The sequence below is a fragment of the Astatotilapia calliptera genome, chromosome 9 (genome assembly GCF_900246225.1).
Source record: "Astatotilapia calliptera chromosome 9, fAstCal1.2, whole genome shotgun sequence".
In the NCBI taxonomy this organism is placed as follows: Eukaryota; Metazoa; Chordata; class Actinopteri; order Cichliformes; family Cichlidae; genus Astatotilapia; species Astatotilapia calliptera.
Genome location: NC_039310.1, coordinates 28,654,677 through 28,672,197, shown reverse-complemented (window position 1 = coordinate 28,672,197; position 17,521 = coordinate 28,654,677). Strand labels below are relative to the sequence as shown.

Sequence of the window (17,521 nt, the reverse complement as noted above, 5' to 3'; positions counted from 1 at the left end):
GGTCCTTAAGGTAGCTGGGTGCAGTGTTGTTAGTAATTTTAAAAGTAAACAACAAAATTTTAAATTGAATACGATATTTGACAGGCAACCAGTGCAGATCGGCAAGGACAGGAGTAATGTGGGCAAACTTGCTGGTTTTAGTTAGAATGCGAGCTGCAGCATTCTGAACTGTCTGTAATCTCTGTAAAAGGGAAGAGTGGAGACCACCTTCTCAGGCTCTTACAGCCTTACCTGTATCATAACAAAGTGTATAAACCCCAATCCACCTTTAACATGGTCCTTCTCCCAAACCTTCAAATAGGACTTTCTGGCCCTGTCATAGTAAAGGGCTGCTTAGAATATTAGAGCCAATGTCACAAAGTTCCTCCTGAAGTATAAGTGAGTGAGAGAGTTTCCTCACTTTGCAGCACAACACGTCTCACAAGATTTCTACAAGCAATCAGAGTGAAATTTGTACTTTGTGTTGTCAGATGAACATATGAGACACTTTGACTCTTCAGTGCAGTGTGGAGCCTAACAAAGATCTGTTTTGTGTCCCAGCTGATCAGCAAGAGGAGAAGAGTCTGACGGAGCAGCAGAGGAACATTTTCAGCCATCTGGACTCAGCTGAGTCACTACAGAGGAAACAATGAGCTCAACACAGGAGGTGAGGAAAATATCACAGTTTCACCAAATAATCAGTCACGTCTAAAACTCTCATCCTCCCAACCTGTTATGTCACTGTGTTGCATATTATGTTGTTTTTTAGAGACCACAGCACATGTTAAAATAAGGAAGGTTTATTCATCAACATTATTAATAATAAAATGGACATTTGTCAGAGTTTTAGCCCTGATACTGCTGGATAAACAGAAACTCACTCAGGAACGAGGTCACACAGAGCTCAAGTTTTCACTCGCGAGGGGGAAGCAGTTGTCTCCAACCCACTTCAACTTGCTTTCCCCCTGCAGGTTGTTTTTATTGGTTACACACATGAATATTCATGAAGCTTGTTGCTGTATTACCTATGAGAAACTACTATAACTGGTTATAAAGTGATTGTACTGTGCAAGCGTGATTATACATTGTGTCAGCATCATGAGCTTCAGTTTAAATGAATCTTTGCTACACTTGATGTAATCTAACTCTGACATGAGCACCACAGTCACCGTGCACTAGGGGTGTGTATTGGCAAGAATCTGGCGATACAATATGTATCATAATACAGGGTAGACGATACAATATATTGCAATACTAAAAGCCAGACGATATTTGTGTTTAGTAGGACTAAATTTAATTAGGAAAACTCAAGTAAACAGTCCAAACTGTTTAATGCTTGACATGAAACATCTGAAACAAAAACACTCTAAGTTCAAAATGAATGGAGAAATTAACATCTGCCTTATTAGAAGTCATGTCAAATAAACAAACAAAAACTACTTTACTGAAATATCAAGTATTTTTTAACATGAAAAAAGTAAACATGTAACACTGAAGTCTTTCTAAGTACTATGATTGTAAAATACTTATCCAAAAACTGCTCTATGGAGCATCAAAACAAAGCACTTTTTATGTGACCTTAATAACATAAACAAATATAAATCAAAAATGAAATTGCTTGAAGAATCCATCCAAGTAAACATTAACAAAAAATGTAAAGTGCTATTACAACTAAGTGTTAATAAAATAAAGTACAGCTCTGCAGTGTCCATCAATGGAACACTTTTAGTACAACCTGAAAAAAGGAATTTACTCATCTAAATAAAAGTGCTTATGAGACTCAACCAAAATGTCAAACATTCTCATATCAGAGATTTTACATGTCTAGTGTTTTCTCAGTGTTTATTTTTCAATTTCCAGATTTTTGTGCAGGAATACAAGCTGATCGACATGGTCAGCTCTCAGGACACTTCTCTGTGCATTTACTATGTCTCCTGCAGAGGAGAAAACTCTCTCTGCAGAGACACTTGTTCCAGGAATGCATAGGAAACTCCTTGCTACTTTGGATAGCTGAGGGTATTCCTGTTCATGGTCCTTCCACCAACTGAGAGGATTTCCTGTGAGAGGCAAAGGGGTCTCATCTCTATACCTCTTGATCTCAGCTGCAGCAACATCATGTTCTGATTTTGGTGCAGTATTGTCAGTAGTAGAGGCAAACGTAGCTCCGAGCAAGTCCACCAGTGCACATGAGGTCCTCTGTCTCTTTAGGGGTGGCCGAGGGATGGAGTCAAAGTTGTCTTTGATATGTGGGTGATGAGCCTCCTCTGTGGCATTCTCTTCCTCCACTTGTTTGTCAGTCTCCTCATTCTTTTGCTGCTGAAAAACATTAAATTCAAATAGTATTAATGTCAGAAAGTCAAAATTCAAATCCAAGATTCACCCTGTTTTTCACTAATATTTGATGACAAATGTCATCAATATGCTTTTTTTTTTTGCTTTTTACTTTATTCACTTGCTTATAACTTCAGTTGAGTTTTTCCAAATAAATTAATTTATTTACTTACATTTTCTTCCTTCTTTATCACAGTCACCACAGTGTCCAAAAGTCTGGAATAGGTCTCACTGGTCTCTGCTTCAGACAGGAAGGGCAGGTCCTTAAACCGAGGATCAACAGTTGATGCCATCCATAGTGTCTCCCTCTCATTTACATATCTCTTTCCCTGATCTTCTGCTCTGGCAGTCTTAATGTTCCTTACTGTCGGTGTATCATCAACACTTTCTTGTGCACCCATCACAAGCTTGGAATGAAGAGGACCAATGATGGACAGGGTTGGCATACTCTCCTCTGACATCACCAGGGTGGCGTCCTTCATAGGCTTGAGTGCCCTGACAACTTCTTCTGCACATGTGATGTCAGATTCACTTAATGTGAAAATTTCTTTTTCACTCCTACTAACTTCTGCAGAAAGCAGAGCTGCACAGATGGCTGGTTGCTGTTCTAAAAATCGTTCTATCATATCATAGGAGCTGTTCCATCTTGTAATTATGTCCGTGATCAATCTGTGAGCTGGTAGCTGAAGGAGGCACTGTTTCTGCTTCAACTGGTTGCTGGCTGTGGTGCTGCGCCTGAAAAAGGCTGATACACGTCGGATCCTCCCGAGAAGTCGCACCACGGATTGTATTTTCAGTGCTTTCTGTGAGGCGAGATTCAGACTGTGTGCAAAACATTGTATGTGCGTCATGCCTGCAAGTCTAGCCGCGAGAGCCATGTTTGGTGCATTATCGGTAACAACAACAAGGTCCTTTGCGTTCAATCCCCATTCAGCCACAGCGTCAGTTAGTAACGCTGCAATGTGCTCACCTGTGTGACTGTCATGCATGGCTCGGGTTTGTAGTACATGAGACTGAAGGTTCCACTGGTCCGTTATGTGATGTGCTGTAACAGTTACGTACGATTCAGTGGCTCTCGAAGTCCAAGCATCGCATGTCAGAGCAACTGTCTCAGCCGAGCTGAGAGAGTCCAGCACTGTCGCTTTGACTTCTTGGTACAACTTTGGCAGAGCGATGTCCGTGATGTGTTGTCGAGAAGGAACGGCGTAACGGGGCTCCAGCGTTTTAATCATATTACGAAATCATTTATTCTCCACAACACTCAGAGGGCGCATGTCTTTGCAAATAAAAACAAGTACTGACTGCGTTATTTTTGTTGCACGAGTTGAAGTTGCTGGTAGTTTCGAAAAGTTAACTTCTTCAATTGTCCGTTGAGAGGGATCACCTCGTTTCGTTTTAAAATTAGCATTTGACGCTACGTCGCTATGGTGTCTAGACACGTGTGTTCGTAAATTTGTTGTGTTACCAGAATATTTGACTCTGGCGGTGCAGATTTTACAGACTGCATAGCTCTTGTCATAGTCTTTACTGCCTTCTTTTGTCCCTAAAGCCAAAATAAGTCCACACATCAGCTTTGAAAGCTGCGGGGGACGGCTGTATCCTCTCCTCTTCAGTCATCAGTTAGCTAGCATCACACACGTCCACTGACTGTTCTACTTCGTTCTTTTGGCAAACTAGACGCTTCTACAGTTATCGCGAGACCTCGTTTTTACGTTATAGTAAAGGCGGTGAAAACTGCAAACCAGTGGCCGGAGTTTGAATTCCAACATACAAAAGAAATAAACAGTAAATGCATGTCATTTTTCAATTAAAAAAATCGATAACACTGATTTTAAATATCAATTCAGTATCATTGGGCGAAATATCGCGATATTTCGTTGTATCGATATTTTCTTACATCCCTACTGTGCACCAGTCACACACCGTTCTTTACTTTAAATCCATCGCAGTTCAGCAAACAAACCTGTTTATCCTGCATTAACCTGCAGAGGATCTTCATGCAGTCTTTAAATAACACAGTTAATCTGCCTCAGATTGTTTTGCAGCATCTTTCACTATGATGATTCTGTGTTCTGATTTCAACACGTGAGGACTTACATGTAAGCTTTAATCTCCAGTTGATCAAATCCCACTGAGCAGTCCTTCCCATTAAATCTAACCTCTCTTCTTCCTCTCCTGTCCTGTGTGTCTTATCTTTCTCCATCTCTGAGTGAAGTTAGCTCTCTTTCTTTTCTCTCCCTGTGATGTACAGCAGCTGGACCTTTAGCCAGCAACACACTGTGAGACAAACTGCACACAAACAGTTTGTGTGTTTGCTGATGTTTGTTGATAGAAACGCTGCATTTGAAATTACCTGTTTGTTCAGGTGCTGTGCAAAAAAGAAAGAAGAACAACGTCTCACTTTAACTCCTGACTATGACTCACAGTTTTGCCTCTTTCATCTCTTTTTATGTTTCATACCCTGGTGATTAGTACACGATCAGGATTGTCTTTCATGTGTTTCTTTTCCCGTTTCTCAAGTTGGTTTGATGTTTGATGCCTGCAGTGATGAAATAAACCCCTCAGATGCCTTAAAAGTAACACATCTGTTTTGCAAATGTAAGGAGTACAAAATACAATTTTCTTTTTCTAATGTAGGGAGCAAAAGTAAAATATTTTCCTTCACTGAATCAACTTTTAAATGTTACATTGTAATTATTAATATTGAAAAATGACAAAATGATAGAAATATGTAATAGGAAACAGGAAACATAAAAGTATAGACTTGGTAAACATTTATACTTTTCTGAGTGTGTTAGCATGCTAGCATTAATAACTGTGTACAGCAGGAGGGATGGGCTTGATTTTAGTGTTTGAACAGTCATGAATTATTTTTAACACCAAGTTGGATGTAATGTGTTAGAACTACCAGCAGGTGGGGATAAGAGACCTTTAATGTGTTTGGTGCCACACTCCACCTTCAGGTTTAAAACTAGTGTTAATGGAGTTTGAAGGTTGAGTTTGTTCCACGACTGCATTTCACTCACTGCCTCTGTTTGTATCTCTGTCACTGCAGGACCAACATGGAGCGAGAAGTCAGCGCTCTCAGGAGGCCGACAAACCTCACAGAAGAAAGAGAGAGAAAACACACACCTGTGACGAGTGTGGGATGGGTTTTACTGTGAAGGAGTCACTAAAACGTCATCAGGTCATCCACACTGGAGTTAAAGCGTTCAGCTGTGACTTGTGTGGAAAGTCTTTTTCCTGGAAGAGTGGTCTAAAAACACACCAAGTCATCCACAGTGGAGTTAAAGCGTACAGCTGTGATCAGTGTGGCAGAGCTTTTACTCACAGTAGCAGCTTACAGAATCATCAAGTCATCCACTCTGGAATTAAGGCATACAGCTGTGACATTTGTGGAAAAACTTTCAGCCAGATAGGGAGCAGAAATACACACCTACGCATTCACACCAGACATGATGTGTACTGCTGTGAACAGTGTGGCAGACAGTTTATAACCAACAGGCAGTTACAACAACACATGTTTACCCACACTGAGGGACGACCTTATAAATGTGACCTGTGTGAGAAGACTTTTAAAGCTCCACGTCACCTGAGGCAGCACCAACAGATCCACACCAGAAAGAGACTCTACAAGTGCAGTTACTGTGAGGTATGTATTTATATTGTTATCTTGTCATTTTAGCCTGACTGTTTGGAACAACTCTGCTCATTAAACTGTGTTAGCATGTTAGCAATTCTACTGCATGGAAAAGCAGCTCTGAGTGATTATTCAGATTTTCATTTCAGTTATTCAATTCAATTCAATTTTATTTATATAGCGCCAAATCACAACAAAAGTCGCCTCAAGGCGCTTCATAGATACAGAGAAAAACCCAACAATCATATGACCCCCTATGAGCAAGCACTTTGGTGACAGTGGGAAGGAAAAACTCCCTTTTAACAGGAAGAAACCTCCGGCAGAACCAGGCTCAGGGAGGGGCGGCCATCTGCTGCGACCGGTTGGGGTGAGAGAACGAAGACAGGATAAAGACATGCTGTGGAAGAGAGACAGAGGTTAATAACAGATATGATTCAATGCAGAGAGGTCTATTAACACATAGTGAGTGAGAAAGGTGACTGGAAAGGAAAAACTCAATGCATCATGGGAATCCCCCGGCAGCCTACGTCTATTGCAGCATAACTAAGGGAGGATTCAGGGTCACCTGGTCCAGCCCTAACTATATGCTTTAGCAAAAAGGAAAGTTTGAAGCCTAATCTTGAAAGTAGAGATAGTGTCTGTCTCCCGAATCCAAACTGGAAGCTGGTTCCACTGAAGAGGGGCCTGAAAACTGAAGGCTCTCCCTCACATTCTACTTTTAAATACTCTAGGAACAATAAGTAGGTCTGCAGTGCGAGAGCGAAGTGCTCTAATAGGGTGATATGGTACTACAAGGTCATTAAGATAAAATGGGGCCTGATTATTTAAGACCTTGTATGTGAGGAGCAGGATTTTGAATTCAATTCTGGATTTAACAGGAAGCCAATGAAGGGAAGCCAAAACAGGAGAAATATGCTCTCTCTTTCTAGTCCCTGTCAGTACTCTTGCTGTAGCATTTTGGATTAGCTGAAGGCTTTTCAGTGAGTTTTTTGGACATCCTGATAATAATGAATTACAGTCGTCCAGCCTGGAAGTAATAAATGCATGAACTAGTTTTTCAGCGTCACTCTGAGACAGGATATTTCTAATTTTAGAGATGTTGCGCAAATGGAAGGAAGCAGTCTTACATATTTGTTTAATATGTGCGTTGAAGGACATGTCCTGGTCAAAAATGACTCCAAGGTTCCTCACAGCGTTACTGGAGGCCAAGGTAATGCCATCCAGAGTAAGAATCTGATTAGATACCATATTTCTAAGATTTTCAGGGCCGAGTACAATAACCTCAGTTTGATCTGATTTAAGAAGCAGAAAGTTAGCGGCCATCCAGGTCTTTATGTCTTTAAGACATTCCTGCAGTTTAACTAATTGGTGTGTGTTATCTGGCTTCATGGATAGATAGAGCTGTGTGTCATCAGCATAGCAGTGAAAATGTATGCTATGTCTTCTAATGATACTGCCTAAGGGAAGCATGTATAATGTAAACAGAATTGGTCCTAGCACTGAACCCTGTGGAACTCCATAATTAACCTCAGTGTGTGAAGAGGACTCTCCATTTACATGTACAAATTGGAGTCTATTAGATAGATATGATACAAACCACTGCAGTGCAGTACCTGTAATACCTACAGCATGTTCTAATCGCTCTAATAGGATATTATCATCATCATCATCATCATCATCATCATCATCATTTATTTATTTATATAGCACTTTAAAAACACACCTGGTAGACCAAAGTGCTGTACAATACTAATATGCACATAGTAATAGACATAGCAATAAAGTTAAAAAACAATAAAAATAAAAAAAATAAAATAAAATAAAAATGTCAGATATTATGGTCAATAGTATCGAACGCTGCACTGAGGTCTAGCAGGACAAGCACAGAGATGAGTCCACTGTCAGAGGCCATAAGAAGATCATTTGTAACCTTCACTAAAACTGTTTCTGTGCTGTGATGAGCTCTGAAACCTGACTGAAACTCTTCAAATAAACCATTCCTCTGCAGATGATCCGTTAGCTGTTTGTTAGTAGTTATGATTTTTGTTTACACGATCATGAAAAACTAAAAGGGCTGAAAATTAATATGACGGTGTTATTTAATGTTCAGGCAGTTTCCTGGTATATAATGATATTGTTATTACAGGGAGTGCAGAATTATTAGGCAAGTTGTATTTTTGAGGAATAATTTTATTATTGAACAACAACCATGTTCTCAATGAACCCAAAAAACTCATTAATATCAAAGCTGAATGTTTTTGGAAGTAGTTTTTAGTTTGTTTTTAGTTTTAGCTATTTTAGGGGGATATCTGTGTGTGCAGGTGACTATTACTGTGCATAATTATTAGGCAACTTAACAAAAAACAAATACCGTATTTCCCGGACTACAAAGCGCACCTGAATATTAGCCACACAAGCTAAAATCAGGGGAAAATCCTGTTTTGTACATACATAAGCCGCACCTGACTAAAAGCCGCAGGTGTTTCAATGTTTTTTTTGGGGTTTTTTTCGCCTGTCCCATTTGGTTCTTTAGCCATCAGAATTGTTGTCTGAAGACCAACAAGGATACCCAATGGATTTACTTTGCCAAACGGATCATCGTGGCCTTGCCGTATTGGTCCATTTGGTCGATCTTTGTTTTTATTATTTATTATATTTTATTTTCAGATGTTACAGACGGGACAGACATGAGTGAGAGATAGGAAAGGGAGAAAGAAAGAGGAAGGAAAGGAAAAACAGAAGGGGAGAGGGACAGTGAGAAAGGGGGGGAGAAAAAAAAATAAAAATCTCCTGGATCACCTGTTGAGAGAAGAATAGAAAACAAGCAAAAAAAGACAAAAAAAAAAAGAAACAAAGCAACATACTAAACACAACACCATCGCATTAATCTAGCTAAGTGTAAACAGCAGTAAATACTAAATATTCAATGTTGTTGTGCAGCACGCAGGACAGATGTGCTTCGAGGTAGCAGCCAAGAAAGGTGTAATTTGGGTCTACGAGCAGTGAACACCCGTGTGCATACCTGTGTGGATCAGCGCGCTTGTATTCCAAAGGTTTCTCCATGTAACGATCTGTTAGGGAGTGTGGGGGGGCCACAGCCCCGTCCTCCAGGGTGTGAAGCAGGTCATCAGAATCATCGGAATCAGAATACTTTATTGATCCCTGGGGGAAATTATTTTTTGTTACAGTGCTCCATTTTAAACCAACATTAAGACAAGACAGACAATACGCTAACTAAGAATAGTACAATATATACATATATATATATACGTATATAGGTATGGAGGAGATCAAAACTCCAGACATCCAGAGGTCCCCAGAACACAAGAAACCAAGGAAGACCAACAGAGGGGCAGCCGCGCCACTGTTCCAGTAAGAGCTGAGGAGAGTCCCAGATGAGGGTTCACTCAGCAGCCGCGGAGCAGAAGCCAGGGGGAGTTGCAGTGACGCGCCCGTGAGCTCCGCCGGCCGCCAGCTGTGCCTGAGTGACCGAGCCCCAGGCCGAGAGGCCGGGGGCACCCCACCCCCGAAGGGGCCCGAGCGAGCCCCAGGCTCCAGGCCCCGATAAGCGGCCGCCAAGGAGTGAGCCGGTGTGTACCTGGACGCCCACCCCCAGACACAAAGAACCACCAACGCACCGACACCTGAGGGAGTCCGCCACCGGCAGGGGAAGTGGTGGTAGGTGGAGATAGGCCTCCAAACCTTGGAGGGCCTGAGGTGTCCCCAGAGAGGTGGCGCCTGATACCCAACCTGACATATAGACACAGACATACAGGCACATACAGACACAAACATCCATTCCCACCCTCATGCTCTCATATGCACTCACTCCACACTCAACCAACGTGGAGACAGACATAAAGAGACGCTGTACACACGATCACACTCCCCAAGCGTACTCTACAAACCGGGTCTAGGTACCCTTGCCCCTGGAGGGGGGAACTGCACCCAGACCTAGGTGGTGTTACCCTTTTCCCTGCGGTGGGGAGAGGCAGACCACCCCGACTCCGTAGCAGCAGGTAGGGCTGAACGATATATCGCATTTGCGATAATATCACGACATGATCAAGTGCAATTTTCTAACCGCAAAGGCTGCGATTATACTGCGATTATAAGGCTGTCCAAATTACTACCATATCCCAGAATTCATAGCGCGGCCCAGCCAAACTCCAGTTTCCAGCAATGGCGGCCGCTACTAAGTTTTAAAATTACTCATACTAATCTTTCTGGGTCACAAAATAAACTTTTAACATATTTTCAGGCGAGAAAGTAGTTGTGTAAACATCAAATATCTGCTCGGTTTATCAAGATATCCCATATTTGCAAAAGTGCTTCGACGTTTTCAGAGGCGTCTGCTACCCACCAGCTCGACAGCTAGCCGGGAGCTCGAAGATTACTGATGCGGCCGAGAACGGCACAACTCCCGGCACATCATTTTCAGATCACCGCGGAGTTTCGCTGCTCGGGTTAAACGTAATATATAAGTCACTTAGACAACCTAAAAATGTTATTGTTGGGCTTTTTTCAGTGTTTTGTTTGTTCGTGAGTAAATCGGTTTGGCTGAGATTAAAGTTATTAGATTAGATAAAATAAAACTTTATTAATCCCCCGGGTGGGTTCCTCCTTGGTTTTCACACAGCTGACTAAACGTCAAACAGAAAACTTATTAAACAGAAGTATGAGACAGTCGAGAATTTACACCAGTGTCTGGTTATATTTTAGATAGCAAGAAGCAGACGGCCGAGTTTATTAAACTCCACCGAGACAGCGGTGACGCTAATCAGAACTAGACCGTCCAATTTCACGCCTTTAAAGTTTAAAGGCGTGTTTGTGTGTGTGTTTATACAATTGCTATTATGTTTGCACTTTATGTGTAATGTTACTGACTGCAGAGATCAGTAAGATGTGTGTATTTTTTATTTATTAGTTTTATTTATTTAATATTATTTTTTAATTGAATGACTGTCTAGTAGTTCACAGATGTTCAGTGGTGGTCGTCTTTCAGCCTTTCTTACCTTGGCCATGTCTCTGAGTATTGCACACCTTGTGCTTTTGGGCACTCCAGTGATGTTGCAGCTCTGAAATATGGCCAAACTGGTGACAAGTGGCATCTTGGCAGCTGCACGCTTGACTTTTCTCAGTTCATGGGCAGTTATTTTGCGCCTTGGTTTTTCCACACGCTTCTTGCGACCCTGTTGACTATTTTGAATGAAACGCTTGATTGTTCGATGATCACGCTTCAGAAGCTTTGCAATTTTGAGACTGCTGCATCCCTCTGCAAGATATCTCACTATTTTTGACTTTTCTGAGCCTGTCAAGTCCTTCTTTTGACCCATTTTGCCAAAGGAAAGGACGTTGCCTAATAATTATGCACACCTGATATAGGGTGTTGATGTCATTAGACCACACCCCTTCTCATTACAGAGATGCACATCACCTAATATGCTTAATTGGTAGTAGGCTTTCGAGCCTATACAGCTTGGAGTAAGACAACATGCATGAAGAGGATGATGTGGACAAAATACTCATTTGCCTAATAATTCTGCACTCCCTGTATTTCAGCATAAATGGCCTTTTGTTTACAGAGCCTGATTCTGCTTTCAGGAGCACATGTAATAAAATAAAACACAAATGAAAATAAGCACAAAACCAAAACATTCTGTAATCTTCTCTTATGGTTAACAAAGTTGTATCGTTACGTAATGGTATTGTAATATTGTAGCAGTAGTATCATTGCTTGTTTTTAACTTTAGTACTTTTAGACATTAATGTTAAAATACTAATTTAATGTTATAATTGCAGTGTCATGGGGGTAGTAGTGTTTTTCTTGTGTCCCATTCAGTTGAGTGTTTTAACTGCACAGTTACAGTGTTATTAATGCAGTATTAAATGAGTATTACTGCAGTGTTACATTAGTAGTTTAGCACTGCGTTGGTACCCTGCAAATATTAGCATAGTAGTACTTTAGTGTAACTCAGATGTTACTGTAACATGAAATAAGTATTACTGTAGTATTATGATGGTAGTATTGTAGTTATTGCAGCCCAGTCAACTGAGTGTGTTAACTGAAACAGTAAAATGTAATTGGACGTCTGCAGAGATGCTCTTTCCTTCAGGCGACGTTCAGGATAAAAATGTTGAAGGACTGACTTACACTGTCTTTGTGTCTTTGTTTAGAAGCAGAGCGACACAGATGGATCCAGTTCTCAACCCTGTCATCACTGTGGTGGTGGGAAAGACTTTCGTTGTCATCTTTGTGGAAAAACTTTCAGTCGGCAAGACACCCTAAAAGTACATCAACGTAAACACACTGGAGACAAACTGAAATACTGCAAAGAATGTGGGAGAAGCTTCCCCACATCAGGTGACTTAAAATGTCATGAACTGATTCACAGTGGGGTTAAAAAGCACCTCTGTGATCAGTGTGGGTCATCTTTCATCACTGCAGTCACCCTTAAAAGACATAAACGAGTCCACACAGGAGAGAAACCATACAAGTGTAGACACTGTGACAAAAGCTTCTCACATTCAAGTAGTCGTATCTATCATGAACGTGCACACATGGAAGGAAACTACAGCTGTGACCAGTGTGACAAGAGCTTCAGGAATCTCAGTTCATACTCCACACACAAACGATCCCACGTTACTAAAAAACTGTTTCACTGTTTCCAATGTGCCAAAACATTCACCTCATTGTCTGCTCTGTGCAAACATCAGCGTGATCACTCAGGACTGAAATCACTCCCATCACAGTGAACCTGAAGAGACAGAAAGATCCTCTACTGGTTTCAGGGTCAGACTTAAAACCCTTGAGATCAGGCTCCACAGAGTTCAGATGTAAAAATGTGATGAGGCAGCTGTGAATGAACATGTTCTTCTAGTGTACTGAGAAAAATTAAACAACTGATGAATAAGATAAACATGTTAAACTGTGTTATAGACAGGATGCACCTAGCTGCTACTCAGGTGCGTATGTGTGTCAAAAATTACGAATGCGTAGTGACATTTATGTTACCAAGCGCCTTTGCGTACTTGACTATCTCATTTAACCTTAAACATGTTGCTGCAGCTTCTTTGGTGTTTCGCCACCACCTAAGAAACACCAACCTGAGCCACAGCCGAAGAAAATACTTTGGGGGATGCTTTTTCATTGATCTGTGGACATCACAAAAGTCGAGCAGGAAATCATTTACATTGTGTCTGTGTCCAGCAAAGGAGAGTTTACCTCTGACTTTCTTGGACTGATTGAACTGGGTGCTGACCGGCTGCTACTTGCTACTTGCTACAGTTGAAGACTCTCTTGTGCACATTCTGTGCACAGCACACACACTGGAGAATTGCTTAAAATCAGTTGATCGCAAGGTTCCCAACTGTGAGACGTTTAATCGCTGTGTGGTCAAGCTGATGCAGTTTTATTTGCAAAAAAAAGTGGAGCAAAAAAAAAAAATGCTACACTGAAGAAGCTGTGTGAAGAAAATGGGATCCCCTTTGTAAAACTGGGTATGTTTCATAATACCAGGTGGTCTTCATGGAGGTCTTTTGTTTCGTACCAATTCGCGAGAGTTGAGGCTCGAAGATGAAATGTATGGTTTTCAGGGTTTTTATCGTTAACTCTGTTTCCCTGGGACTTCTCCCATGTGTTATGAATAAATTTTAATTATTTACATGTTACCATAGTGACCAGAGAGCATTAAGGGGCAGAGAGTGTTGTTGGCGCATTTCAGGAGGAGCCTGCTAATAAAGTTAGTGAATACAGGTTTATTATTATATTTACAAAATACCGCAGTTTTTGTCTTGGTCATATCATTTTATTCTGTTGTATTTATCTGCAACACCTTAAATGCCGGTCCGGGAAAATATGTGACTGTTGGAAAACAATTCACACAATACACATCACAGCAAAGCACCTCCCACATGGTTCTAAGACAAGGCACTAAAGGTAAGTAAGGTAAGGTAAGGTAACTTTATTTATACCTAAAGGCAAGGTAAATTTGCTTTACAGAAAAATGACAGCATTTGACATCCCTTTAAAAACACACATACCTAGTAAATATATAAAACTCACTGTGACACATACTTTAATATTTCGAATCAAAAACAGTTCTTATTTAATTCAGTGACAGCAACGGGGACAAAGCTATTTTTATAACGCTTTGTCCTGCATCTCGGAAATAGAAACCTCCGTCCTGAGGGAAGAAGCTGAAATTCACCCCTTAGAGGATGGGAACCATTTTTAAGGATTGATAAAGCCATCCTCTGTACCTGCTCAGAGTACAGGGAGGCTAAACAAGACTGTGGCTCACCTATCAGACGACTGGACCATCTCACTATCTGATTTAGAGAGTTTTTCTCTGTGACAGAGGTCTGACCAAACCATGCCACCAAACAAAAGGATAAAACAGACTCAATAAAAGAACGATAAAACAAAGTTAAAATTTTTTGGTCAATGTGGAAATGAACAAGTTTCCTAAGGCAATAAAGGTGCTGGTGACCCTTTTTACAAACTGATTTGCAATTTTGATCAAAGTTCAGTTTTTCATTTATTATGGTCCCAAGATATTTATATGATTGTACTTGCTCTATTTTCTGACCTTTAATTAAAGTGACTGCTTGCCCATTTTGTTGTTTCCTAAAATCAACAACCATGTCTTTTGTTTTAGATATGTTCAGCTGGAGATAAGACTCCTCACACCACTGAACAAAGTCATCAATGACTGGACCGTGGTTAGTTTCACCCTCTTTCAGTAAGCTGACAATAACAGAGTCATCTGCATATTTAATGATGGCCCTGTTTTCATGTCTGCTCTGACACATATTTGTATAGAGAGTGAATAATAAGGGCGATAGGACGCACCCTTGAGGAGAACCTGTGGAGGAGAACACTGGGTCAGACAGAACCCCATTTATTCTCACTCTTTGTGACCTGTCAGTTAAAAAATCTAAAATCCAGCCCACCAGGTTTTTCCTGATTTCAAACTGTTCTAAAAGTCTTTTAATTAAAATATGGGGCTGTATTGTATTAAAAGCCGAAGAAAAATCAATGAAAAGAAGTCTTGCAAAAGTCCCTTTACTCTCTACATGTTTAAGAATTAGATTTAGTAAAGTCAAAAGTGCGTCCTCCACTCCTCTGTTGGGCCTGTATGCAAACTGCATTGGATCCAGCTGACCTTCAGTCTCTTTCATAATCACATTTCTGATGATTTTTTCAAAGACTTTCATGACAACTGAAGTGAGGGCAACAGGCCTGAAGTCGTTTAGAATTTTTGGACGACTAGATTTGGGGACAGGAACCACGACTGCTTCTTTCCAAAGAGAGGGCACATGTTGTGTTTGCAAGGATTTGTTAAAAATAACCTGAAATATAGGACTGAGTTCATCAGCACAAGATTTAATTAGGCGGCCACTAATATTATCAGGACCCTGGCTCTTATTCACATTGACTGTATGAAAGGCCTTTTTAACATCGCTGAGTTCAATGATAAAGTGCTGAGTATCTCTCAGTTTCTGTTTCAGTTCCAAAATATCCTCGCTAAAATCAGAAGAACTAAAACGAGCATAAAACATGTTTAAAGCATTTGCAAAATCTCTGTCTGAATTAAAACCATCTAAAATGACCTGACTGCTGCTCTGGGGATTTTGAAACCCTGCTATGGTTTTCATACAAGTCCAGGCAGACCCCAAATTTTTTGCAGCAAATTTGCTTTCAAGAAGGTTTTTGTAGCTCTGTTTTGCTTTCAAGATCTCAATTTTCATTTCCTTGGTGGCTGTCTGAAAATCGGTAACAGCCCCCTCTTTAAAGGCCTGTCTCTTTTTCCTTAAACAGGATTTGACACTTTTAGTGACCCATGGCTTATTGTTAGCGTAAATTTTAACGCTATGTGTGTGTATGTGTAAACATCTGTATGCATGTGAGAATGTGTGTGTGTGTGTGTGTGTGTGTGTGTGTCTCTCTGTGTGCGTGTCTAAATGTTTCTAACAACATCCTTAGTCATAATCTCCCCCACACCCAATATATGGTTCAATTCCTCTACTGGTTCACCATACACAACACAGTGAAGTCATACAAAGGGCAGGAAGCTTACCAAACATCAAACAAACCTTCACAAGGGTGTGCTTGTGATAAAACACTACGCCGAGACTGTGCCATGTGTTGTGTTGTGTGTCACGTCACATGTGTATTCATACCTCCAGTGTAAGTTGAACCTCAGTATTTGTCCAGCTCCTCCATATTTCTGTTGACCAACACTTTGGCTTGTTCCGGTGTTCCATTGAGTTTAATGAATACTTTACAGTTGCTGGTCCATGTACTCTGAATTTTTCCCTGTTTCTTCAAGTAACGTGCTTTCCTGGCAATGTCCGCATTTCTTTTTATCAGATGTTCATTCATGAAGACATCGGCTCCTTTCAGTTTCTTTCCTTGTTTTAACAGTGCTGTTTTGTGTTTTGTGTTAGCAAATCTCACAATGATGGCTAGTTTGTCACCGTCATTTTTTCAGGGTAGAGGGTGGCAAGCCTCAATTATTGTTATAATCCACTTCCACACATTTGGACCGTAGACAGGTAACCACTTGAAGCTCCGTGGAGTTGACATCTTTCTCTCCTGGCCCTCCTACATTGTCAGCTGTGACCCCCCCCCCCCCCGGGCGTTTGACCAGGGTTTGATGTGAAGCCCCATAATGATGACATCGTTCATCCGGGTGTACTGCTCCAAATCCACCACTCTGTTCTCCGGGTACGCCAGCCGCCGATCCTTCTCTGCGTTCTGTATGCGGAGAGCCTTAACTTCCTCGACCAGGTCCAGGATGGCTTTCTGCTGCAGTTTGACAGCAGAAATCTCCTCTGTCATAAACTCCAGCAGCTTCTTAATATCGTCGCCTTCCTCAGCTGACAACTTTTTTCGGGCCCATGCTGAGAGACGCTCTTCAAGCGTCTTTGCTCCATCAAAGCCATCAGAGGCAGATTCCAGTGTAAACGCTGTTCCCACATGAAAAACTGGACTGATCCACCTCCTGCTGTCAGACCTGCAGGGTTTAGGCCTGTGGTGTTTCTTCTGTCTTATACTGAACACAAACTATTTTTTTGGACTGGCACAAATAATTTGTGTGCCTTCTTATTTGATCCAGAACACCTATTTGTTCTGTAAATACATTTAAATTGTTATATAAAAACACCTGAGGGATTGGCTGCATTTTTAAGCGAATAGTACCAGATAACTGTTGTTTCCAAAACATGTGCAGAATTTTTAGAAATGTACAATTTTGTATTTGCATTTCAAGTTATGAAAATGATTCTTCAAACATTTTTATGGGTTTCACAGGAAAAAATGTAACTTTTTTCTACTCTGAGTTTGAATTTTTGCTTGAACTTAGATAACTTGTGCTAATATAGTATGCCGAAATGTAAAAAATAACTCAAATTTCAGATATTTGAGGTTGTGCTGAAAAGATTATACCAAACAAGGCAAGATAAGCTGTTTTTATTATAATAATAATAATAATAATAATAATATAGAGGAAAAATCAAAAGCAGTCAAAAATGGCAAATTATACTTGGACCCCAGAGGGTTTAGCA

At 40.8% G+C, this 17,521-nt stretch overlaps 1 protein-coding gene across 1 annotated transcript in view; it reads left to right on the top strand.

Annotated features, from left to right (window-relative positions):
• The first annotated feature begins 628 nt into the window (after positions 1–628).
• LOC113029486 (zinc finger protein 271-like) overlaps positions 629–17,521 on the top strand; it is a 38,462-nt gene continuing 21,569 nt past the window's right edge. The window contains exons 1-3 of the mRNA XM_026180374.1: positions 629–646; positions 5,366–5,962; positions 12,128–12,482. Of these exons, the coding sequence (XP_026036159.1) occupies positions 629–646; positions 5,366–5,962; positions 12,128–12,482 (970 nt within the window). The remainder of the gene's footprint in view (positions 647–5,365; positions 5,963–12,127; positions 12,483–17,521) is intronic.